The following is a 26134-nucleotide window of genomic DNA, read 5'->3' as shown; positions in this document are numbered from 1 at the left end:
TAACGGTTAGCCTGTTAGCAAACAAGCTAATGTAAACAATCAAGAAAAGACACAAAGTGATGCCAGTTGGGGGTGATTTTCTGTCTCTTTACCAGCTCATAGATGTTACTGATGTTTTTCTGAGCCTTGTTTTTCTTTTCCTTTCTGCCTTTGCTGTTGGGAGAAACAGTAGCCGAGTCCAGCTGCTCCTCCTCGGTGTCGGCTTCAGCCTGCTCCCCGGGGCTCTCACCCAGATCCCCGAAGTCCAAAGCCTCCTGACCCCGCTGCTTCCCTCTGAGCCTCCGTAGAGCCCGGGTAGACATGCTTCAATATTTTAAAGTCACGTACAATTCAGGTTTTCTTCTTTTTGTTTGTAAATGTATTTTACGACAGCTGACAGACAACACACCAATGAGGTGAGGATAAATTTCGTTTCTTCTTCTTCGTTTTTTTTTTATGGCGGTTGGCAAGCAACGTTTAGATGTGCATTACCGCCATCTGCTGGAATGGAGTGTGGATCGGGATGTTAAATAAATACTACACAGGTTTTTAACAATAAATAAATTAATTAATTAAAAATACATATATATAATAATAATAAAAAAATAAAAAAGAAAAAGAAAAATTGGAAATTTCATCTGTTTCCTTTTTCTTCTGCTAAATATTCACCACATCTTAACGCCACACTGCCCTCTACAGGCGAGATAAAAAAATACAACAAACACGCTGACGTGTTATTTTTATTATTTTTATCCGTTTAAACGTGACCATGGTTAGACAAAAACAAACTATGAAAATAGCAAAAAATATGTATCAATAAAAAACGGCTTCTCTGGATGATAGTTCAGAAAGAGTTAAAAAACAAGTAAGATAAAAAAAATTGAAAAAGTTAATAGTTTTCACTTACATCATAAAACAATTTAAAATTATGTACAGAAAATATTGAAAATACAATACATTGTGTCTGAAACTTTTCACGTCAGTCTCTTTGTTGTGAACGGTTTTAAAATTTTGATGTTATTGTTTTATAATGTTCCTCAAAGTCTATTCTCAGGTTTACAATTTATTGACAATAAAAACGGTGACCTAAATTGGTGACTCCTGTTGCGTAAGAAGATTATTATTATTTTTTAAACATTTAACATCTTTAATATGTTGTATGGGGAGTGGTGGAGCAGAGGATAGAGGTGGTGGGCCTGTAATCTGAAGGTCGCTGGCTCAACCCCGCCGGACAAACAGCATCAAAATGTGGGTACACTACTTTGTGTTTGTGACTACAAACATCTTAATGTGAGCTAATAAAATTGAGGATAAACTTTAAGGCCTAAAGAGTCAGGGTACAGGAGCGGTAGGGCTGACAGCCATGGATTTTTGGGATTGCAGGTAACATCGGACCTGAGCTGGTCTCTCAACACCACAGCCACAGTGGAAAAAACCCCAGCAAACGTTTCATCAGGCTACTAAGGAAAGCAGGTCTGAACCGGCGCCCTCTCATCCAGGCCTACAGAAAACTGATAAGAGTATCCTAACCACAGGCATTTAGTATGGGGATACCACACAAGCAGAAAGGAAGGCACTGCAAAGAGTCATAAAGACTGCAGAGAAGTGCACAGGGACAACACTTCCTTTATTTTATTAACCTTTATTTAACCAGGCAAATCCCACTGAGATCACTGATCTCTTTTGCAAGGGAGGCCTGGACCTGAAGGCAGACTAACATGCAGGTTTTTTTGGCATGCTGACTGCAGGAATGTCTATGTTCATAGAATTTGGCGGTACATCCAACCGATCTCACAACCACAGACCACGTGCAGCCCCTGTGTTTGTTGTCCATACGCCTGCCCATACCATAACCCCACCGCCACCATGATTCACAATGTTGGCATCAGCAAACTGCTCGGGAGAAAAATCAAGTGTTGTGTTTATATTTTTGTTCAGTATTCACCTTATTCCTGCGGGTGCTCTACTGTATAAACGATTATGGGTGCAACTTCCTGTTAGACACAGGAAGTAGCAGTAAGCGTTGGTTAATCATGGTAGCAGAGCACGGACCGCGGGCTATTTGAAAGTAATTTGCATTCTGTTTAGCAGATAAAACTCTGTTTTTGTTTAGTTCACGTTTATTCAACAACCATAAAGTTTACTAAAATAGCCGTGCTGAGTTCGGGTACCTGTTGTGTTCGTGGCTGCACGAACAACTAGACCAAACTAAATCAGTGACAACAGAGTTTTGAACACGGACACAAAAGAAAAAGAGCGTTCCTGTGAAAAGAGGTGTAGTTTCCATCTCCTACCTACAGATGAGGAATTAAGAAGAATATGGCTGAAAAGTGTGAATTTTAAGAGACCACCCACAACGCTGTACGTGCGCTCATGTCACTTTGTTGACAAACAGCCAATAGAGGAAAACCTGCATCGTGTCTGGACGACAATAAGCCACTGGAGAAGAGACGCCGGATCTTCAGTAGGATTGAAAACAGTGATGAGAACATCAGGGATGATTTCAAGTGTATGAAGCAGCTTTATAGTATTTGTCCATCTTCAGTTTTATGATTTTCTCTGTAATGAACCCAAGCTCAGTGATGGAGGACTTTAAGGCTTTGGCTGGACTCTGTGTCTGCTTCAAGGTCAATAAGATTGTGTCCCACCTCTTTTAACAGAACACCACCGACCTTATTACTGTGGAGATACTGATACACCTCAGAGCTTTCCAGGTTGTTCGTCACGTCACCGTCAGAACTGAGTCAGTGAAGTAGCTAAATATACTAATAGATTTAATCTGCATCACTTCTTCAGCTCGTCCCTCACCTCAGCAGGCAGGGTATGATTATATTGGCCTGTTTGAGCTCTGACAGGTGGTGTTCCTACATGTTTAAATTAAATCCACAATGCTCGGAAAAACATTAGCTCATACTGTTCGAACATCCTTATTTACTTTCTTTTTATATTTTGCTATTTTTGGTTGTAACTGGGACCCTGTGCACATCATTTCATTCCACCTCGTGTGATGGTACTGACAATAAACTTGAACATAAACTAACGCCAGTTCCTGTCCGCGCCGGAAGTCGCGCCCATAATTCATGCAAGGCACCATGGGGGCTAGGAATAAGGTGGTTTACTGTAAAAAAAAAAAAGTCCTGAATTCAGCTTTAAAAACACATAATTTATAAATACGTGTTTAAGAATCATACTGTAAAAAAACACTACTAAAATACTTCGACAGTAACAATGTGAATCGTGTATTTTCTTGTGCCCCGTACAAACCCAGATGAAAATAAGGACGTGTGTTTCCTTAAAGGTTGCAGCTGTTGGACCAACCATCTGTGACTGACAAAGAGAAGAGAAAGTTCAAGACCGGATTAAGAAATGGCGCAGACGTGCAGAACTTGTCTGACGAGCAGACGAATAAAAGCGTTTTTTTTTCCATCTTAAGAAACTGAAAGACAAAAATGTAACAAAGATGTTGGGAAAAACTGACCTGCGATGAAAAAGGGAAATTCAAAGATATTGAAATGCAGGGTTTGCGAAAGAAGGGGAAGTTGCAAACGGTATTTCTTTAAATACTTTTTGAAGTGACAAAAAAAAAAAAAGGGATTTAAAAAAATGATTCAATGAAAGCAAAGGATTTATTTACAACACATCAAAAGTGTGAGCACAAAAACATTTTATGATAGCAGCTGGATACAGTCAAAACCTAATATTCCCATTTATGCTCATGAAAATCAGTCCTAATAAACGGTACTAAGCAACAACACTAAAGCTTTATAAGAAAAAAAGTGAACATGTAACTTACATCTATGCAAAGTAACAAACTTAAATGAATTTAAAAACATTTTTATCAGAGTGGAATAAACCACTGTACAACGTTATGGCACCTTCTTTTTCTTCAAATGTTAAAAAAAAGAAAAAACACCGGTATATACTTCATTCCATTTTTCTCTAAATGATCCTTCTTGTAACTTGAGATAAGAAAGTGCATGCTCAAGATGTCGTTCATTTTCCGTCTCGGTTCAACGGACTTTAGGAAACATTTTGTTTTTGGTCACAGAATCCCAGAGTGCGAGTGTTTATAGGGGCACCGAGCCGGTTACTCATCGTCAGTAACAGACATGGGATTGTCGTACGCCGCTCCCTCCACGTCCTTCGCTTGTTTCCTGCGTATCTCTGGAGGAGGTCTTGGTGGAGGATTCTGGGGGGGATTCTTGATACTGTCTGCGGCTGGCTTCCGGGCATCCTTTTGAGGAAGAATGGGCTCCCAGTGTTCACCTCGAATAGCAGCCTGGAAAACAAAACAACGTTGTTGACAGGTGGCTCCTACGCACAACTTTCAAGTTGACTCATACCTGTGAGAGCAGACAATTAGGCCTGTCATGATAAAAAAAAAATTCTGGGCGATTAACTGTCTCAGAAATGATTGCGATAAACGATAATTGTTTGAAATTTGACAATAATTAGTAATTGTTAACTTTACGAAGAAACGTTGGTTAATTTTGTGTGTAGTACCTTTTTTTGACCACTGGATGGCAGTATAAGACTGAACTGAAGAATTGATAGTGAGGGAGCGAGCAGCGTGTCTCTTTAAGAAAAATGGGCGAGAGACCCGTTGACGTGACATGGGTTGTCTCTCGTTCATGTTTTCTCTGGGTGTGGTTTGAGCTCTTTAGCATAGCATTTTTCACACAAAGCTTTTAATTAAAAAAAAAAAATAATCAGTAAACAAGTTCTCAGCTACTTTTTGCAGAGAAAAACAACTTTTTACACGAAGACACGGGTTTCAACCGTGAATCTTGGTGCTTCGACAAGACGGAGGTTTTTTCCGTGAGGTCGGCCTGTTAGCTTAGCCTCTCAGCTAAATCGCTTTTAACGATCCAAAAACGCGATTTTGGACGGTTAAAACAGATTTTAAAGGCAAAAGGGAGGGGTCAGTGAAGAGCACCGGAGTTGAGCCTTTTGTCATCCAGTGTCTTCAGTAGAACGAGAGAGACACGAAGAAACGATGAAGCCGATAAATGAAAATCAGGTCGATAATTTTAATTTATCATGCGATTAATTGATTTATTGTTTATTGTGACAGGCCTACAGACAATTATTTTGGATGCTCACATTGTATGCAAATCCGCTATTAAAATGGTGTAAACTAGGCTTCATCCACGTTTGAACAATAAAAGCTATTGAGGAGTACAGTCACACCCCTGACTGGTCAGGTTGCATAACTATAAGGCCATGTTTCAACAGAAGTGTGTAACAATCCCTTCCTTGTCGACAGTTCTTCGTTTCCTTGACTATTCTTCTTCTGGTATAGTCAAGTTGCCATTAATTAATGGGTTGGACTGCAGAAAAATGTTGAAAAGCTGCCAACTCACTGCTAGGTAGATGAGGCTGGCGATGCCGAGGCAGACACATCCGAGCACAGTGGCAAGCATGAACCCTCCGGGCACGCAGATACTAAAAGAAGCAGCAGTGGGGGGGGGGTGGTGAGACAACAAAGACCGTGACGTTGCAACGCTTTTTCTGCAAACAGGAGGAATGCTAACTAACAAAACAAAGATGGTGAAGATAAAAAAATTAAAAAAAAGTCATTCACCAAAAACGTTTCTTCAACATACATTTAGTTAGAGCTCAAACTGGCCAAATAAACTTACGCAGCATGCAAAAACGCTCTGACATAGTAGTTCCTCGTCAGTGGTCCAAAAGATTTTACACACACGGTGAAGCAATACTGGCCTCTGCAAGAAAACAAGAATTGTATTAAAAGATGATCATGATCTGATCACATTAGTTGAAAAAATAATACTTGGATATTTGCTTACGATCGCTCCATACTTGTTCCCCTGGCTCTCTTACTTCTGGGATACTCAAGAAGACACACAAACACACCGGCGGCACTTCTTACTGGTCAAGGCTTTAGTTAAATCATGATTGAAACACGGCATACAGTTCTAACTAAATATGTCAAAGAGGGTTCTTTAAGATAACTCTGATAAGGCTTCAAAGTAAAAAATAAAAAAACGTGAAAAGATTTAAAGAAAAAAACTTTAACAAAAAAAATTAAATAGTTCAAATTCTCTTTAGTAAACAACAAAGGTTACAGTGACAAATACTAAAAAGTAACACAAATAAAATACAATAAACTGAAACAAATTGTATAAATGATCACGCTCAGCCTAATGTGTTTAAATTATGTGTTTAACATTCAAAATTGCTTTTTTTTTTTTGGCTTAAATATTGCAAAAATAACACTACAGTAATATCTATGGCTTCACTTTTCTTAACCAAGATTTACTCACACAAATCACATTTCTACATTTAGACATGCGATTCATAAACCATGACACAACAACAACTTCCTCTGAGCTGTGACCTAAAGGTTAAACAAAAGCAAACAAAACTTTTTTTTTTTATTATTATTATTATAATTTTAAATAAACCCATTTGGAGCTGCTCTTGATTTTTTTAAAATAAGTGACGGTTTGAAAAGGATACACTGCATAAGCAGCAAACTCCCAGCCTCTGAACTGCCCAGCCACCCCCACTATTCCTCCTGTAAGAAGAACTGAAAGAAGAAAAGAGGAAGGTGAACACACAAAGTACCTGTTGTTGCTCCACATGAGACAAGCTCATGTGCAATTAGAAAATGATTTGGAACAAATTAGAAAACAAACAAGAGGTGGCTAAATAAAGTAAAAATGTTATGAGAGAAAGTGGTATTTTGAAGTAAACTCTTTACCTAAGAAACTGAAGGGCTCTATATTAAGGTGAACTTTATAATACTCACTGAGACCTGAAGCCAGAGCCTGCTCATTGGCCCACATCGCCCACTCAATCTTCCCCATCTTCTCCACCTGAGAAGCTGCGCAGAACTGACACCTAAATATTTCTACAAGGAAGAAAAACGTCTTTACGTGACGTGAGGACAGATGTTCTCGCTGGGAGGCAGGGCTTTAAACCAGTCGGTCGTCATTTCCCCCAAAAAAAGTACAGGACTGCCGAGAGGAGGGGCTTATTTTGTTCCACTTCCCTGACAGGTGCAAGAACGAAAAAAAACGAGCGCACCTGAATGCAACACAAGGAAGTGGTTTTAGCTTCCAGTAAAAAATAACTCACAGATTGCATAAAATAATGATATAAACTTTGTAGCTATAAAATGCAATAACATAGTTTTGAGAAAGTTTTTAATCGACGAGCTCTATCCTGGGTTCTCCAAAAAGAACATATCAATAAAAAAAAAAAAAAATACTTTAACAAACAAGAAATTAGATCAATCAGAACTAAATTTTTGAATTTTTTTCAATCCCACCTAAATTTAAAGAAATCCACTTTGAAATTGTAAACGAAATTTACAGGAGTGCTTTAAAAGAATACTCAATTTTGAAATGGAGAATTGTTGTTTTTGTAAATGTTTGTTGGAATCAACAGAACGTGTTTTACGAGTGTGGGATTGTGAGTGGTTTTTGGAAGGGGTTAAATTGATTGGCTGATTAGTTGATTGGTTACATTGATTGATTGGTTGATATCTACTGATCTTTTTTCCTGGAAAGAAATCAAATGTGGAATTTCAATAAAGAATTAAAAAAAAAAGATAAATATTATATTGTTTGCCAAATTCTACATTCATAAATGTCGTTTTACAAAAGCTATTCCAATTGTTAAAGCGTTTAAAAATGACTTTGTATTATTTGGTAAATCTTTTTTTTTTTTTTATTAATACAGCCCCTGCTATCAAACTTTTAAAATCTTAATTTAATGTGATTATCTTAAGTTGTTTTTTCCTTCTGTCTTTTTTCCTGTTCAATTGTCCATATATTCTGATGTTACGAATACAGATATGTGATATTCTTGGAAAAAAAATTTGGTATTGATAAGGAGGTTTAGTTATAATATGTTAGTTGAAATAGATTTTTTTAAATGTGAATTTGTCATTGCCAATTTTGTATGTTTTTTGTTATTGTTAAATAAAAAAAAATAAAAAGCTTCCAGTAAAAATGAACACAAGCTCAAGTTGCTTTATTATCCTAATTTGTTTCAGCCAATATAAAACGTCCATACATTAAGACACTGATCGCTGCAGGGATAAATTAGTTTTTCAGTCTGTTATTCTTCTGGGCAACACTGTTCTGCTACTTTTAGCTCTTAATGAGCTTTTTGCTACTTTTAGCTTTAATCTACCATTTTGATACTTTTGCTTTTAGCCAGCTTTTGCTAATTTTAGCTGGTCTTTTATTGCTAATGTTCAAGTTCAAGAATCTTATCCCCAGGGGCTATTTGTTTTACAGTCATCGGCACACAAAACATCTGTACAAGACATTAAAATAACAATACATGGAATCATTGTTCACTGCGAAGCCTGATCGCTACAGGGATGAATGAGTTTTTCAGTCGGTTTGTCCTACATCTGGGCAGTGATACCTGCACCCACGTGGAAGGAAACTCACCATGGAGTGGGTGATCAGGATCTGCCAGAATCTGCCTGTTCACTGACCTCGCCTTGTGTAGGTCAGTGAGGTTCTGTAGGGCTGTGCCAGCAGTTCTGCTGCACATCCTGATAATCCCTGAGAGTTTGTTCCTGTTTTTGCTTGTCAAAAGTCCAAACCAACAAATGAAGGTGAAAGTTAAGAGTCCATAAAACATGGAAAAAACATTCTCATTCAAGTAGAAACAACATTAAAAACAATTTCAGATAAAAAGCATGGTCCTTCTTACAGTGAGTTCACATGGGGGCCAAAGGTCAGTTTTTCATCAAGACCAAATATTTATACTGATGCATCACACCATACCATTTATTAATTTTACCATATTTTACCAACAGCTTCACTGCAAATGATCACAGGAGTGGCGACTGAGGAGTCTTCTCTAAAATCAGGTTTCATCTCCTTTGTCTTAGAAACATTTAACTTTGGAAGACACATCATTCGGCGAAGTCTTCGACCACAGGCCCAGGGTCTGGGTCATCACTGCTGAGAAGGGACAGGATGACAGAATCATCAGCAAACCTTAAGATGTGACGCTGTGAAAACTGGCTGCAACAGTCGTTTGTGTATAAAATAAATCAAAGGGGCAAAGGACGCAGCCCTGAGGGGAACCGGTACAGGACAAAAGGACATCAGAGAGAACCCTGTTGACCCCCGCTGAGAATTTCCATCCATTGATGATCTTCCGCTTGTTCCGAAGTTGGGTCGCAGAGGCAGCAGCTTGAGCATCTCTTTCCACAGCCTCCTCTTCCAGCTTTTCTGGGAGGACTCCAAGGCATTCCCAGGCCAACTGAGAGACATAGTCTCTCCAGCGGGTGTTATCCTGGGTCTCCTCCCAGTCGCACATGCCCGAAGGAAACATTACCAGAGTCCAGAGTTCGTGACCATAGTTGAGGGTAGGAACGTAGACCGACCGGTAAACAGAGAGCTTTGCCTTACAGCTCAGCTCCCCCTTCACCACAACGGACCGGTACAGAGCTTCCCTAACTCATGAACAAAACTCAGAGATACTTGAACTCCTCCACTTGGGGCAGAACCTCACCCTCGACCTGAAGAGACCAATCCACCCTTTTCCGACTGAGGACCATGGCCTCAGATCTGGAGGTGCTGATTCTCATCCCAGCCGCTTCACACTCGGCTGCGAACCGCTCCAGTGAGACCTGAAGCTCATGGCACGATGACGCCAACAGGACCACATCATCTGCAAAGAGCAGAGATGGAATCCTGAAGCCACCGAACCGAAATCTCCACCCCCTCGCTGCACCAAGAAATTCTGTCCATAAAAGTCATGAACAGAATCGGTGACAAAGGGCAGCCCCGGCGGAGTCCAACTCCCACCTTGATGGGGTCCGACTTACTACCGACAATGTGAACCAAACTCTCACACCGAACTCAACAGCCCGTACTCACGGAGCACCCCCCACAGCGTACCCCAAGGAACACGGTCGAACGTCTTCTCCAAGTCCACAAAACACATGTAGACTGGATGGGCGAACTCCCATGACCCCTCGAGGACCCTAGTGAGGGTAAAGAGCTGGTCCAGTGTTCCACAGCCAGGATGGAACATTGTTCTTGAGGTTCGACCGACAATCGGACTCGTTTCTCCGGTACCCCTGAATAGACCTTACCAGGGATAAGGAGTGAGCCCAACCACTTAAAAAGTCCACAAGCCGACATGTGAGGCCACAGTCGAGACCATAGCAGCGTTCTGTCTCTGCTAAAATGTGGAGCTGAATAGTTAAAAGCAGATGAAGTCAATAAAAAACAATCTTACAAATGTACCATCTTTGTACTTGTGCACTGTACTTTTTTTTATAGTTCTTATTTGAGTATTTTATCTGCATTTTGTGCATTTTAAGTTTTTGACGTGATCATTCTGAGGCGTTATCCTCCTGGTTGTTCCTCCTCTCGGTTGCTTTTATCCAGATGTTCACTCTTTGTAGCACTTTAAGATTCATTGTGAATGTAAAGTGCATTATAAATAAAAGTTATTATCTGGCTTTTTATAGTTAATTACCTTATGGCAATTGTTAACACTATTTCTTTTTACTTTAAACCTTTTACCTTTTTTCTAAAATTATAATTTGAACTTTTGTACACACTTTATTTAAAAAAATAGCTGAACTACAATTAATGACAACAATGTCAATACTGTAATAAAATAAAGACCAGACAAAAAACAGTTGAGGATGAAAATATAATTTATACATGTTTGATCAGTAACAGTGATAACATTTGAGCTTGTGTTTATCAATTAATAAAACTAGAAGAGACCATTTGCTATTTGAAAACTGGACAATAAAAATATGACTAGCTTGGAGTTAAAGTAATTTTTTTTTTTTTTTACATTTTAAGAGTTCATCTACGTGTAAATGCAATCAATTATCGAGAGCTACACAAAGAAAACTGATTGCAATTACCAAGACACAGCGGTAAAATGTGCTACCCAGTGAAAGTTGCTTCAATGATTGGTCCAACCCTAGTGATGAAAACACATTTTACACAGATTTATTAAAATTGACTCTGTTGCTACAGAGTGGGGTTCGGCTGAACTTGCGTCTTCAGATTAGAGGAGCCTTAGTTTCCTTGGGGAAACCGTCGGCTGAAAGTAAGTTCTGTGAGGGGTCATCGGCTACACGGGGGCCTGGTCCAGCCTAAAAGGTATCACAAAAAAACGATTTAATTGAAGAAAAAAAAACTCATCTTCTGTAAGTACATTGGATATTTGCAATGATGGGCACAGATCCACTAATCCGCTAACAGCTAATAAAGGAACTAATGTTTCGTTTACCGGATCAGCATTTTCGCTAAGCAGAATTAGCTTCCGCTAAATTAGGTTTCTCTAACTTTATGTCTGCTAACAAAATTCACAAGCTTATTCCTGTCTGTTGTGGGCGTGTCTCGAACAGTCTGTTGGGCACGCAATTGGTACACGTACAAGACATGATCAGTCAACGCAGCAGCCGCTAGCTGAAGGCATGATATTAGTTTACTACATGTACACGTGACAAGCGGTGACTGGTCGACACAGATTCAGTCGGAATGTCTTGGCAAAGGCTAACGCTAAACCGCTAACTGCTAAGAAGACTGTCTTCTTCCGACTGTCTTCTTAGCAGTTAGCGGTTTAGCGTTAGCCTTTGCTAAAAAAAAAAAAATTCTTATCTGTTTAGCGGTTTAAAATTAGCAAAGCAATTTTTTTACTTAGAGGAATATGGGTTAGCTTTGCCCACCACTGGATATGTGTGTTTATTGAGTATTTAAGTACCTTGGTACTAATAATGTAGTTTATTCCCTTTGGCATGGGCTCCAGGCCAACAGCCCGCTTCAGCTCCTCTGACAGAGCAACATGCCTCACTGGAAGACCTTTAATAAAGCTGAAGATAAAAAGCAAAGAGTGACAAAGGCGTGGAAACAAATATCGTAAAGTAACTGTGGACTGCAAACACATTAGAGTAGCTGTGATTTCAAGCTTAATGAAGCAAGTATCCGTCATTTTGCAGAATTCGTGTACAGTGAATTCAAAGTATTCAGACCTGTTTGATTTTATGACTTATTGTGTTGTAGATTAAATGTACAATCTTTGCCAGTTTAGACTCAACACTCTGTAAATGACAAGTTATTTTGAATTGCCAACTGAAAGGTTTTCTCCCACGGATAAACAAAAAATCCAGTGCTTGTTAGGTTAATAGGTAAAGAAATAGTCGTTACGTGTGAGTAAGGCTGTGAATATTTGTTTGTCTTGTCAGTCCCGAGTGCAACTCTCTACGACTCTGCACGGAAAAAGAAGCTAAAGAAAATGGACGGATGAAATCTTACAAACGTAAAATATTTCAAATATATTCAGCGGTCATCTGAAGTTACTGCTTCAACAACAGTCCAGTTATCATGACCGCTGGACTTCTTATTTTTACACTGATTATTACCATGACTTTGTATTCTTCCTGAAGTATTGTTTCGTGGAACCAGCAGGTTAACACCTTTTAAAATCCTGTACATATTATTTTATTTTTCCAATGGACTCCTGTAGGTTTCTTTCTGCTGCTCCATTCTGCAGGGATCACCACAGCAAGTGAACAATGATGGAAAAAATACATGAAAAATTTGGCAATTGTTTCACACCGGATGCAGTTTCTGAAAAAACCTGAGCTCAAATCCTCAGGACTACAGGACCCCCCAGCTAATGCAGCCCAGTACTAGAAACATCACAAAGGTAACTAAAAAAAAGATGCACGGGGCTGATTATATTCTAGAATATCAAATACGTTTCCATTTAAAATTAAAACATGAGGAATGAATGTTTTCTGAATCCACTTATATGTATGTTAATGCGATGTTTTGGATAAATTATTACCTTTGCCTGATTGCTATTTTAACAAAATGACTAAGTACAGATAAGTGAGTCCAGTGTCCACCTACTCTTCTCCGTTTGTGTCTGGAGGGAAGAAATGCTGAACGACCTGGACAAACTCTGGAACATGTTGCTGTAAAGTGAAGATCACTGCGTTGGGTCCCGCATCAAAACTGTAGGCCACCTACAAGAGAACAAACAGACTGTGACCGTCGTCTAAACAGATGAGCGTTCCTGTTCCGAGCTTTAAAACCACCGCAGTGTTCACAGCTTCATTGCACAGTCTGAGAAATGCAGCTGCAAACAAATTGGGCACATTTCCATCATGAAATAAGTAAATAACAGAGTAAATAATAATAATGGTGATGTAAAAGTATGTAAAATGATTAGAGAGGCCGCAAACCCATCCAGCGGACCCGACTTTACTTTATTAGATTTTTCTACCTGGATTATTGAGCATGCATAAGGATATTAGAGAGGCATGTTTTATAGGATTTATTAGAATTAATTACCTGTGTGACTGACATTACTAAGGATATTTTAGTGTTTCAATACATTTAATAGTTCATGAAACATTTTCTCACTTCTGCCGAGTTTCATTTTGACAATTTTTTTTAATCGTTTGCACATTTTTTATTGTCTTCATTCATCAGAAAATATAATGTTTGTTTTCTGTCCCTGTCAGAACGGTAACAGCATAATGTGTAAAAACTAGAAAGTTCCTGGAGAAACTTTGACGGGGACTGCCTATTTATAATTAAATTATTATAAATAATAAATATTAATATTAATGATTATTAATATTAACAATAAATACTAATTATTAATAGTATTATTTATATATAGTTAATTTATAAAATATTAATAATTAATAATCAATGTTATTCACACCAATAATTTGTATTAATTTTAAATATTACTTACTAATATTAATAATTATTGATATTAAAAAAGATAATATTAACATTAATAATTTATAAATATTTATAATGAATATTACTAATTACTAATAATAATAATAGGTGCCTTCCTTGCATGTTGAACCAAAATGGCTCCATATGTTACTCAGTTTCTGAGAAGAGTTTTCTCCTATTAATTTCCTATGGTAAATTTGGCATCTTAGTTAGCAAAATATGTCGCCATGGTAACTGCGAATGCCAATAAAAGTAAATGTACACTTCCCGGAGCCGGGGCGGTTGTTTAGATGTAACTTTTGTGGGGGGCCACGTTGCGGTTCGGGCCGCATTAAAGTTGAAAAAGATACACTTTTCAGGTGTAGAATAATAAGTGGGCAGTCACCAACTAGTTCCTGGAGTTGGTGAAATATTGCGTCTTTGTTCACAAATTACGTCGTCATGGTAACTCGAAACGCCAATAAAAGTAACGGCACACATCACGGGGCCGAGCCGGTCGTTTTGATATAACTTTTGTGGGGGTAGACATTGTGGTTCGGGCCGCATTAACGGAGAGAGAAATGTAGACACTCTTCCGAGGTGTAGAATAATAGGTGCCTGTCCCCAATGAAAGGAATTAAAAAGACATTTTATACAGTGGCTTCTTCAGAAAGAGATTTCTAGAGCTGCTCACCCGGGTCTCGCTGTAATGCCTGTTATAACGATGCACCAAGTGGATGACCTGCTGAGAAACACTGTTGAGGTAGAAGATGGGAGGGTACGTGTCGAGGCAGGTGGCATGAAACTGGTTGCTGTCCTTCATGGTTAGTTCAGCAAATGCAGGGAAGTCCTTTCTTCGCACAGCGTCAATCATCTCGCCCATCCGGCACGGAACGACCGACTCAGCTCGATGCTGTACATAAACACGAAACAAACGGGGCACACATCAAGAATTTACATATTTTAAATTGATCATGTTGATGATAAAACTGACACCTAACAGATCAAGTTATTAAGCTGAAATGCAAAGAAGACAATACTCATAGCACCTTTAGGAGAAGACTTGTTTGTACACTGGTTTGCATTCCGGAGGTGCTGCCTATTGGCTTCCGCTCGGCACAAGCCTTTGAAAAAAAATGCATCTAATATATATTAAAACAGTTATACATGTGTGCATTGGTGAAAAGACAATTCTCTGTAAGCACAAATGTACCACCACATTTCTGACAAACTACTGGCTTTTCATTCTCATTTTGTTCCACTTAAAGTTTCACAAAGTCTGACCCACCACAAGTACAAGGACCCTGAGCTCAGGCCAGTGACTCTCTGGCTCCACCTGCTGGGCAACACTGTCCTTCCCATCTTCTCTGTTTCCCATGATCCACTGTACAAATCCACCATGCATGCTTCTGCAGGCGCTACCAGAGCCTTGACGAGCAATCCCAGACAAATTTCCTTCCACACCAAAAGCCTGAGCCAAACTATAAACTGAAAACAGAGCAATAAAGACTAGTTAATCATCATGCACCAAATTTAAACAACAATATACGCTACCATCCTCTGTTAAAGACCTGGGTGACTGACATACACAAGCAACTTGAAATAAATCTTATTTTTTGTCTATTCTGTTTATTTAAAGCAAATAAAGGGAACGTGGCCGACACATTCACTCACCGAGGCAAGCAAATCCAGCGGCTGAAGAGGCGAGTCCAGCAGCAGTGGGAAAGTTGTTCACAGAGCAGATGTGGACTTTATGAGACAACCCTGTTGAATCGGGGTCGCCGTCATTTCGCCTTTTCCGTGCTAGTCTTCTGACTAAATACAGAAAAAAAAAAAGGTTTGTCTCCACAAAACATTTAATCATTTTAAGAAAGAAAAAGGAAACTTTTAAGACTCACTCTCTCTCAGACAGGACTGTAGTCTTGGGTGCGTTATGTCCTCCTCTTTTCCATTCAGCCATAATCTGTCCTCCTTAAATAATCTGCTGATTGCAACTGTCGTGGTTGTTTTCAACTGCATACATAAAGTAACATAACGCAGGTCAAATGAATTGCTGCTATTTCTATTACTCATATGTACTAGTAAAACTTCATTATGTCTCAGTTGCATGTCATATATTTCAAGCCCCACGAGATTGACATCAGAGTTCACAAACTATGAGTAAATCAAAGTTTATTTTAAGACCTGGTCTTGATGCAATGTGACGCTCAAAGATGAGTTGATGGGTAGAATCAAATCTTCATCTCTTTTACCCCCTGAAAACAATATACAGTGAACAACAGAGCTATTAATATACTGTTGCAACACATTTGTCGAATAGACTTGAAAGGACACAATTAAGTTAATGGGCATTACTTTAAGTCACTAAAACAGAGCTTATATCAGGGTAACAAACAAAATCGAGGGGATACTTACAGTATTTAATGACAGCGATATTCACAGGAGCCGTGCATGTGACTATATATGGTTTATCTGCGTTATCTTCAGGCATAGCTCAACGTCTGTAAACTATCTGTGCTAAACTTTTAAGCTAAAATCTTTAAAGTCCCCTGAACTCGAGCATGTAGCAATATTTCTGTGCAGCTAAGTTAACCTCACTAGCATTTGTGGACGTTTCTTCTGATTGGTTGGCCGCGAGCACGTGACCTCACTCTCCACCAATAAGAAACTAGATGTTATGACGTCAAAGTACGGGTAGCCAATGAGTAGCCATCTGACCATTGTCGTGCCAAAATGGGGCAAGGACAAACCCTAATCAACCCACTGGCTTTTTTGATTAAATGCAACAAATAATGCAACCAAGGAAAATATCAGTTAAATGCTAGAAAAAAATGTTTCACTTATGTAAAATAAAATACTCAAGCATGACCAAACGATAATAAAAATTGCATCTAATTTATTAATTCCATTACTATTCAGAGGTAAATTAACTTACTTTCCATAAATTAGTTGCATGAGTAATGAAGTCAAACATGCAATGAACATAGAAATCAAGATTACAACATGAATTAGCTAATTTATGTACTTTTATAAGTGAACAATCGTGCTTTATACATATGAACACTGACAAAAAGTATTGGTGGTGTGGCACATACATGTTGCAGATGAATAGAAAAGATTTTACAAATATTTTTTTAATTCTAATGAGTCTTTTTTTTGGTCATGTGACTTGTATGTATGCTGTTGGTGTACACAAAGTTTAGTCAACTCCAGTTTTACTGTATACAATTAAGACAGAAGTGTACATCTGAGCACTTTTCAATGTTTTTTGTTGTTGTTCACACAAATTTGAATACAAGTGGCAATTTGTTACCATAGTTTTCTCAAATTAAATTCAAACTACAGCAAAAATAGCCAGAGATTTACAAATTTAAAAGGTGAAAACTTTTCTTTGTGACTCGATGGAACACATAAAAGTTGTCAAAAGATTCATATGACGCACACAATAATTATAAATGATGCGCACAAAAAAAGCCAAATTTTAGTTTTACAGCCGTTTTATTTTTTTTGTAAAGCCTTGCAATATAAGTCAGCAACAAGAAAATATCATTGAGCAAAATCCCAAACTAGTGGACTAATAGCTCTGAAAAATGCATGCATTGAATTTGCAGAAGAGTTCAAAAGAAATTTGCAGCAGTGTGACTTGTTGAAAATTTAATGTTTGGTAAACAGAATAATAACTGTAATAAAAAAAAACAATTATGAAAGTCTGGAGGAGCCACACGGTGCCATCAAGCTGTACAGATTTGTAGCAACTTGAGCAAAAGGAGACTGGGAAAAAAAAAAAAACCTTCTTGGAAACTGCGCTATCACCCACTAGATGCCTAAATATTACTCAAATGTCCTTGTTCTTTTGTCTTGATGCGTCCATTCCAAATGTGTGTGTCATCCCAGGCATTTGATAAAAACATACAAGTCAAAGACACCATTGGAGTCCCAACAATGGATAGCTACTTCTGTACTTCTGGCTCATTCCAGGACTTTGTTTAAAGTTAGAAATCGTCCTCCTCATCTGAGTCCATCACCTTCCGTCTGTTGAACTGTCCGCCAGACACACAGCGTTAGAGATCAAACATGGACAGGAGACAGCAAGTGAATCGATCAGGAGTGATATTTCAGTGGCGCTTACTTTGACAGTGGTCTTCTTCTCTGTTTGCTGGCTGACTTTTTCTAGGATCTCGATTAAGCCCGATTCTGAAATCTAACGGAGAAAACGGTGTTCATTGTTTACACGTGAAAGCATCTCTGCACACACTCCTTCAAACAAACACCGTCCTGTTATTTTACCTTCCCTCCTAACTGTCCAAAACGAGCCATTTGAATAAGATAGTTTTCCACGGCTTTGGCCTTCTCTGGCTTCACCAGCGCAAGATTGCTCACTGAAAAAGTAAAATAAAAAAACACCATTCAAATATAAACAAAGGTCTGAGTAAAATATAAACATAGACATAAACCATAAATCTAAAGGTGCACTTACGTCTTGCACGGGCAGACTGGTCTAGGACTTGAGCCAATATAGAGTTTCTCATTTCCGTTTCTCTGTTTAGAAAAAAAAAATAAAAAATCCATCATTGGTTTTATAAGAAAATAATCAGATTAATTCATCAGAACACCTCATTCATGTGGCTACATAACACTATTAGATATGGGGCTCATCATTTTGCCTTGAAATATCTTCTGTAAGGATAATTAACACACAAGATCATAAATAATGCTCTGCATGAATGTTGTTGTCAGTCTATTAATGAGTATAAAACAGTTGTGAAGGTCTATAAGCATATACCCAGTAAATAAAAAATAAAGTTTGATCTCTCTTTGTAGTATTGACATGTCACCTTTGTTTGGCTTCTTCTCCTTGCTGATTATTCGAAGCATCCTGAAAATAAAAATGGGATGTAAGTGTCACATGTTTCATTGAACCAACTGGATACTGTAGGACCAAATAATGTTTATGTTTTAAAATGTATCAGTATTCCCACCAGCTTTGTAAAAAGCAAGACAAATACGTTGTGACAAGACTACCAGTAATACCTTCGTTAAATAAGTGTCAATGTGTTACCGTCATACAAAACTGTGTTCACTCAGTTACGACGTTTAAACTTTTTACAGCTCATCGATGTTTAACGACCCGTGTGTGTCTGTATGCTTGTCGGTTCTCCTTTATATATTGTTTTAATCGGGTGTAAAACACTTTGTGCATGAAAAGTACCTTATAAATATAGTTTGATTTGATGTTGTCAAAAAGAAAGACAGAATTTTTCTTGTACAACTTCAATCATGTTTACTGGGCAGCACGGTGGCGTAACTGGTAGAGCTGCTGCCTCTCAGCGAGCAGGTTACCCTGGTTCAAATCCCGGTCCGGGGGCTTTTCTGGGTGGAGTTTGCATGTTCTCTCCGTGCACGTGTGGGTTTTCTCCAGGTACTCCGTTTTCCCTCCCACAGACCAAAAACATGCATGTTAGATGACTGGTAAGTTTCCCAAGGTGAGAGTGAATGGTTTGTCTCCACGTGCCCCTGTGATGGACTGGTGACCTGTCCAGGGTGTGAGGGGCACCAGTGACTCCCACGACCCAAAAAGGAAGAAGTGGGTAAAAGATAATGGATGTTAAGTATTAAAGAGACGTTCCTGTTAAATAAATGTATGCGCTTTAGCTTTAAATATGCTTTATAAATAAAGATGACATGACTTTAAAATCAGTGTTTCCCAAGCCGGGGGTAGAAACCTCGCTGTGGTTCTGTGGGGTGTTACCACAGGTGAGCCCCAGGCCTTCCCAGGTGGGGGCACAACATTCTCCCCCACTGTCAAAGTTTCCACACTTTGTAACAAAGTTTGTTACATAGAACATTGACTCAAACCACGTGACGTCATGACTTTGTTGTTCTTGTTCACTGTAACTTTGGCTCAGTAAGTAGGCAAACGCACAATATTATCTGAGTTTCATCCAGTTATCAGACCTTGGTTGGAGTTTATTTCTGACTTCTGTCTCACAGTTTTCAGTCTTTGTTATGATCTTACTGAACTTTCCTTTGCTGGAACAAACTTGGAATACGATGCCAAAGTTTTAAGTGTATGTGCTTAGTTCTAAAATGTTTCGAACTAGAGTTTCTAATATAAATAACAAATACTGTGGTTACTAATACTTCAGTTTGAAGAAAAAAAACAAAAACAATTCCCACCCAGAACAAATCTGAAGCCAACACACGTGCGTTGTGCTATTTTTACAACTCCTTTCAGGTTGTTGTGCAGGAACACAAACGAAGCTAACGCTAATGTTCGTTGTCATTCTGATTTTACTCCAACCACGAAGAAAAACAGATAATTTGTATTTAGATTATGCATCCATCTTACAAGTTACTGCGTACTTTATAACCACAGTGGCATATAAATTAGCTGACTTAGTTAGTGGCTTTGGTTTTGCTGCTTGTTCACATTGCATGGTGAGTCCAGGATCTCCATAAAAGGCGGCCGTAAACGCTTCCCAGCTTGAGTTCTTACCCCTTGCTTTGCTTGCAGCTCCGACATCCTTTGCCGCCTTATTGCCTCTAATTCTTCGTCTGCCATTGTTTCTTACAATAATGTAGAGCAACAACTCTGAAGCTGGACAGAAAACTACAATAAAACGCGACAGACACCGAGAGGAGGCCAAGCCCTACTAGATCAGGGGAGAATAATCGAGAGCAGAAAAGACGATCTTTCAGGGAAAAGCAATTGAACACAGAAACAGGATATTTTTCATTCAACCTTTAGACAGGTTAATCCCACTGAGCCTCGAGGACTCATTTACAAGACCTGAAACTCTCTCTATCTATACTATAATCTATATTATATCTATCTATTTTATCTAATCTAATATAATCTAGCTGTTTTTGCTACTTTTTTTAATATCTTATTTGTAAAAATAAATAAATCTGTATGCCTTTTTATAACTGTCTATTGTTGTCGCTGTTGTCCATTATTGTCATCATTCTTTGTTGAAATCAGGTCTCTCTTGTAAATGAGTCCTCCAGGCTCAATAGGATTTACCTGTCTAAATAAAGGTTGAATGAAAAAAAAAAAACATATATTATATATGTACAAACCGGATTCCAAAAAAGTTGGGACACTAAACAAATTGTGAATAAAAACTGAATGCAATGATGTGGAGGTGCCAACATCTAATATTTTATTCAGAATAGAACACAAATCACAGATCAAAAGTTTAAACTGAGAGAATGTATCATTTTAAGGGGAAAATCTGTTGTTTCCAAATTTCATGGCATCAACAAATCCCAAAAAAGTTGGGACAAGTCCATTTTTACCACTGTGTGGCATCCCCCCTTCTTCTTACAACACTCAACAGACGTCTGGGGACAGAGGAGACCAGTTTCTCAAGTTTAGAAATAGGAATGCTCTCCCATTCATGTCTCCCTTCTTTGTCGCACCTTCCTCTTTATGATGCACCAAATGTTCTCTATAGGTGAAAGATCTGGACTGCAGGCTGGCCATTTCAGTACCCGGATCCTTCTCCTACGTAGCCATGATGTTGTGATTGCTGCAGAATGTGGTCTGGCATTATCGTGTTGAAAATTGCAGGGTCTTCCCTGAAAGAGATGATGTCTAGATTGGAGCACATGTTGTTCTAGAACCTGAACATAGTTCTCTGCATTCATGGGGCCTTTCCAGACATGCAAGCTGCCCATGCCACAAGCGCTCATGCAACCCCATACCATCAGTGATGCAGGCTTCTGAACGGAGTGTTGATAACAACTTGGGCTATCCTTGTCCTCTCTGGTCCGGATGACATGGCGTCCCAGTGTTCCATAAAGAACTTCAAATCATGACTCATCTGACCACAGAACAGTCTTCCATTTTGCCACACTCCATTTTAAATGACCCCTGGCCCAGTGCAAACGTCTGAGCTTGTGGAGCTTGCTTAGAAATGGCTTCCTCTTTGCACTGTAGAGTTTCAGCTGGCAACGGCGGATGGCACGGTGGATTGTGTTCACTGACAATGCTTTCTGGAAGTATTCCTGAGCCCATTCTGTTATTTCCTTGACAGTGGCATTCCTGTTTGAGGTGCAGTGACGTTTAAGGGTCCAGAGATCACGAGCATCCAGTAGAGTTTTACGGCCTTGACCCTTACGCACAGCGATTGTTCCAGATTATCTGAATCTTTTGATGATGTTATGCATGGTTGATGATGATAACTTAAAAGTCTTTGCTATTTTACGCTGGGTAACACCATTCTGATATTGCTGCACTATCTTCAATCAACCTTTATTTATACAGGTAAATCCCATTGAGCCTCGAGGACTCATTTACAAGAGAGACCTGATTTCAACAAAGAAAGATGACAACAATGGACAACAGCAACAACAATAAGCAGTTATAAAAACTCATACTAGTTTTTTTTTTTTTTTTAACAAATAGGATGGCTAAAAGGAAAAAGGTAACAAAACAAAACAAAAAAAAAACCAGCTAGATTCCAAGACAAATGTATAAAACTAAAAACAGGAACATGTCTGCATTGGTCCCTGCCAGGAGTCCAACAGATTCTTAAAGCCACTTAGAGAGGTCAAGGTCATCTTTCTGCGCAACAATGGTGGAATTGATGATCCTCTTACCATCTTGGCTTCTGAGAGACACTGACACTCCGAGAAGCTCTTTTTATACCCAATCATGTTGTCAATTGACCTACTTAGTGTTAATTGGTCTTCCAGCTGTTCGTTATATGCTCAGTTTCCTTTTTCCAGCCACTTATTGCTACATGTCCCAACTTTTTTGGAATTTGTTGACACTGTAAAATTTTGAATCAACATATTTTTCCTTTAAAATGTTACATTTACTCAGATTAAACTTTTGATCTGTCATCTATGTTATATTACGAATAAAATATTGACATTTGCCATCTCCACATCATTGCATTCAGTTTTTATTCACAATTTGTTTAGTGTCCCAACTTTTTTGGAATCCGGTTTGTATATATATTATATACATGCATATTATATAATATATATATATATATATATTATATACATACACACACATATATATATATATACATAGATATATATTCATTCAACCCTTATTTATACAGTTAATCTCATTGATCCTCGAGGACTCAGTTACATCAAGCACTAAATCTTACGTGGATGTGGCAAAAGTGAAATGATAGAAGACCCACCAATGTTGTGTCAGGTCGCCCTCCATCCCAAGGGCTTCATCAGTCAGAGAAGACACAAACCAACTGCCCACTAGGCAGTACACTCCTACAGTGGCCCAACCGGTTGCTAGTGATACGATGGTTTCATCTGACTTATGAAGGCCTTCGGACGGAGGGTGAAACATCTCTCAACAACAAAGGCATTGTCCAGATGACCTGACTGAACATTGTATTTTTTATCTGGATGATTTGAGCATGAACTTTGATAGAAGATGCCTCATTGATTCAGAGTGGCAACGTAGAAAAAGCTGTGCAAAACTATTTTTTCCCCAGGTTTATAACTTGCACATGTACACAGCATAAATGTAGTATTTTACCATGTTTTATCTGGCATCTTGACTGTGTTTATACATTTTATTTGACTTAAATTTCTTTTTGTTGAATTGTTGTAGTCTGTACCTTACATGTTACAGGTCTCTTGAAAATGAGTCCTTGTGACTCAGTGAGAAGAACCTGTATAAAGGTTGAATATATATATATGTACACGGATGTGAAAACATATATCAATATTATCATATATAAATGTATGTGTACACACGTACATACAGATTAAAATATATATTATATAGAATATATACCCATTAGAAATAAAGGTTGGATGAATGAAATCTGACAGTAATAGATAAGACGTGTAAAATAACATGTCCTTCATCAGCAGGAGTGAAAGAATGACTTGTTCAGGATTCATTCATTCAACTTTTATTCATACAGGTTAATCTCATCGAGTCACGAGGACTCGTTTACAAGAGAGACCTGTTTTAAACAGATAACATTAGGTGGACAAAAATAATTAAACAAAAAGCAGTTTGAATCAATTAAAAAGTAAAATACGCAGTTAAGATTCTATAGAAAACAAGGTAAAAATCTAAAAACAAGAAAATATTTGCTTTGATATTTCTATTGACATTATCAAATGTTTAAAATCCTTCAAAGAACTGCAAGTGGACAGCTTCAGGTGTGTGTGGGTACTGTTACTGTGACTCTTCATACATGTGAATAAAACAGCCGAAATACAGAATGTGAAATATGTAACCACCCGTGTTGTTTCAAAATAAATTGTGTTTATAGTAGCAAGCAGGTGTTGCTAACCAAGTGCATGCAACCCCCACCACAATCAAACCAGTATTTGTAGTTTTATAGCATTCAAGTAGGCTACATGTTTTAAGACATTACCAACGTGGCAATTATCTTGAAGAGACAAACATGCTGCTGCCATCGATCTATGAAGGGTCATGTGTTCATTTCTACAAAATCTGGAGTCAAGTACAGATTATTCACCAAATGCGAAAATAATCTGTTAGAACATACAACAGTACAAATAGTGTCTTGTTTTTGTCACAAACACTTCATTTTCCAGTTTATTTACAATATATTTTCACAATAAAGTAGTTCATTTCCTTAATACAAGTCTCATTTTGAACAATATCATTACTTTTACTGAAGTCAAATACAGAAGACCTTTATTCACCACCGAGTGCTGTCCTTGGTGGACTCATACCACTTGTTTGGTGTCACAGTATTTAGATGAAACGATACTCAGGAGGCTGAGCATGACTTTAGCTTCCCCTGTACGTACTGTAGGAGAAACGACTCACGAGCAGTGGGACATGATACTTCTGGTCTGGGTTAGATATAGTAAAAACAATCTGTGAAATAAAAGACAAAAAGAAAAATATAGTTACCATCACGAGGGAACACTTTTCTTATCTGCTACAACTCTGCCCCAATAAATGAACAGAACAAAAGCCATGTTTGCTCTTTCCTCACCTCAACGTAGGGGTAAAAGGACGTCTCTCCCATACTTTCCCAGTACTGAGCTGTTTCAAAATGCAGTTTATACACAGCAGGTCTAAACTGTTGCTGTGTGATGAGCCCTGGGCATCGTCCATCATCATCAGTGGTCCTGTTGACAGAACGTGTGAATAAAAATATGGTTTTGCTGCAAAGTGTCAGGTTCTTAAATAACTGGTTTGTTGGTTTCCTTTACTATTACCTGTTGGTTATCAGATTCCAAACACTGGTCCAGGGGTCTTGTTGGTAGAGTCTGAGGGTCATGTTTGACCCTGGGACACCTGCTGCAGTGTTCAACACATGAGTGGTCAAAGGACTCGCAGAGCCGTCCATCGGTGTGATCTACAGCACAAAAAATAGGAGCAAACGTTGTAACTTACTGCAGTACTGTATACAATATATATAGTATATACTAAATACTACTGTATACCAGTTCTTTCTTGGGAATGAGTCCCTGAGGCTCAGTGGGATTAACCTGTATAAATAAAGATTGAATGAATACTAATACAAAAGTGTTATTTTTGCATGCATGAATAAAAATTTGAGAGGAAAATACAATTATTGGATAAAAATATTTTGATTTTACCTTGTTGCAATACAGTTTCCTGACTACTTTCAGTCTGCACTTGCCACATTCAGACACCTTGAAAATGTTCATGTTTTTCAGTTTTATGAAACTTTGGAGCTTAAGGATATTGTCAAGAATGTGGTAACATACCCATTTCGATATGTCTGAAGTCATACCAGTCCAATAAAATTTGGAAGTCAAGGCACTTCGGGTTTTCACAATACCAATGTGTCGTCCCGTGGGCGAGACGTGAAGCTCCTTGAAAAGATTGCAAGCCTCCTCTCTAGATTGTATGGCCCTCCTGTGAGCCGAGGCTCCAAAGAATAGATGCCCAGCTTTATTGAAAGAATTGACACGTTATTATTATATCATTATTATCATAGAAAATGTTGTGCCTCTTTAAAATATAAAACCTTACCACGAATGCTGAATTTTGAGGCAAACTTCCGGAGAGTTTGCCTTTGCCCTCTGGTCAATGTGGATGGATAGGAACCTTCAGAAAGAAAGTTAAAGACCACCTCCCATTTGTGCTCCATGTTCGCTGTAAATGCAAATAATAAATAAATAAAACACATTTAAATAAACAAGCATTTAAAGAAGAATGTCCTTCGAGGACTAAATGTTTGAATTTTAAACAAAAAAACTTGGAAACTGCAATCTCTAACATTTTCTATTTTAGATTTACAGGTCCTTCTCAAAAAATTAGCATATTGTGATAAAGGTCATTATTTTCCAAAATGTAATGATAAAAAATAAACTTTCATATATTTCAGATTCATTGCACACCATCTGAAATATTTCAGGTCTTTAATTGTTTCAATACTGATGATTATGGCATACAGCTCATGAAAACCCAAAATGCCTGTCCCAAAAAATTAGCATAT

General features: G+C 38.3%; 5 protein-coding genes across 5 annotated transcripts in view; all 5 read right to left on the bottom strand.

The window, feature by feature from the left end:
• tcf25 (transcription factor 25 (basic helix-loop-helix)) overlaps positions 1-441 on the bottom strand; it is a 50765-nt gene extending 50324 nt beyond the window's left edge. The window contains exon 1 of the mRNA XM_037689799.1: positions 93-441. Within this exon, the coding sequence (XP_037545727.1) occupies positions 93-302 (210 nt within the window). The 5' untranslated portion in view covers positions 303-441. The remainder of the gene's footprint in view (positions 1-92) is intronic.
• Positions 442-3852: 3411 nt separating this feature from the next.
• LOC119428675 (cytochrome b-245 light chain) lies at positions 3853-6835 on the bottom strand. Its single transcript, XM_037696349.1, has 6 exons — positions 6755-6835; positions 6463-6532; positions 5790-5864; positions 5622-5705; positions 5343-5424; positions 3853-4258 (listed from the first exon to the last, which is right to left on the bottom strand). Exons 1-6 carry the CDS (start codon positions 6810-6812, stop codon positions 4067-4069), a joined length of 561 nt encoding a protein of 186 aa, XP_037552277.1. The 5' UTR covers positions 6813-6835; the 3' UTR covers positions 3853-4066.
• A 3861-nt stretch (positions 6836-10696) lies between these two features.
• Positions 10697-16317, bottom strand: mvda (mevalonate (diphospho) decarboxylase a). The gene is made up of 10 exons (XM_037696338.1): positions 16104-16317; positions 15873-15943; positions 15587-15701; positions 15363-15503; positions 14977-15176; positions 14738-14812; positions 14383-14601; positions 12864-12979; positions 11713-11821; positions 10697-11101 (listed from the first exon to the last, which is right to left on the bottom strand). Exons 1-10 carry the CDS (start codon positions 16177-16179, stop codon positions 11009-11011), a joined length of 1215 nt encoding a protein of 404 aa, XP_037552266.1. The 5' UTR covers positions 16180-16317; the 3' UTR covers positions 10697-11008.
• An 866-nt stretch (positions 16318-17183) lies between these two features.
• Positions 17184-20365, bottom strand: pdcd5 (programmed cell death 5). Its single transcript, XM_037696326.1, has 6 exons — positions 20185-20365; positions 18524-18564; positions 18166-18227; positions 17976-18067; positions 17818-17889; positions 17184-17728 (listed from the first exon to the last, which is right to left on the bottom strand). Exons 1-6 carry the CDS (start codon positions 20248-20250, stop codon positions 17681-17683), a joined length of 381 nt encoding a protein of 126 aa, XP_037552254.1. The 5' UTR covers positions 20251-20365; the 3' UTR covers positions 17184-17680.
• Positions 20366-24122: 3757 nt separating this feature from the next.
• Positions 24123-26134, bottom strand: part of LOC119428643 — a 5670-nt gene continuing 3658 nt past the window's right edge. Inside the window, exons 2-8 of the mRNA XM_037696315.1 lie at positions 25669-25791; positions 25401-25585; positions 25269-25325; positions 25113-25157; positions 24885-25024; positions 24659-24794; positions 24123-24537 (exon numbers count right to left, since the gene is read on the bottom strand). Coding sequence (XP_037552243.1) covers positions 24448-24537; positions 24659-24794; positions 24885-25024; positions 25113-25157; positions 25269-25325; positions 25401-25585; positions 25669-25786 — 771 coding nt within the window. The 5' untranslated portion in view covers positions 25787-25791 and the 3' untranslated portion in view covers positions 24123-24447. The remainder of the gene's footprint in view (positions 24538-24658; positions 24795-24884; positions 25025-25112; positions 25158-25268; positions 25326-25400; positions 25586-25668; positions 25792-26134) is intronic.

This window comes from Nematolebias whitei, chromosome 2, assembly GCF_014905685.2.
Source record: "Nematolebias whitei isolate Nwh7 chromosome 2, NemWhi1, whole genome shotgun sequence".
Taxonomy (NCBI): domain Eukaryota; kingdom Metazoa; phylum Chordata; class Actinopteri; order Cyprinodontiformes; family Rivulidae; genus Nematolebias; species Nematolebias whitei.
Note: the sequence above shows the minus strand (reverse complement) of the source record. Positions and strands in the feature narration are given on the sequence as shown.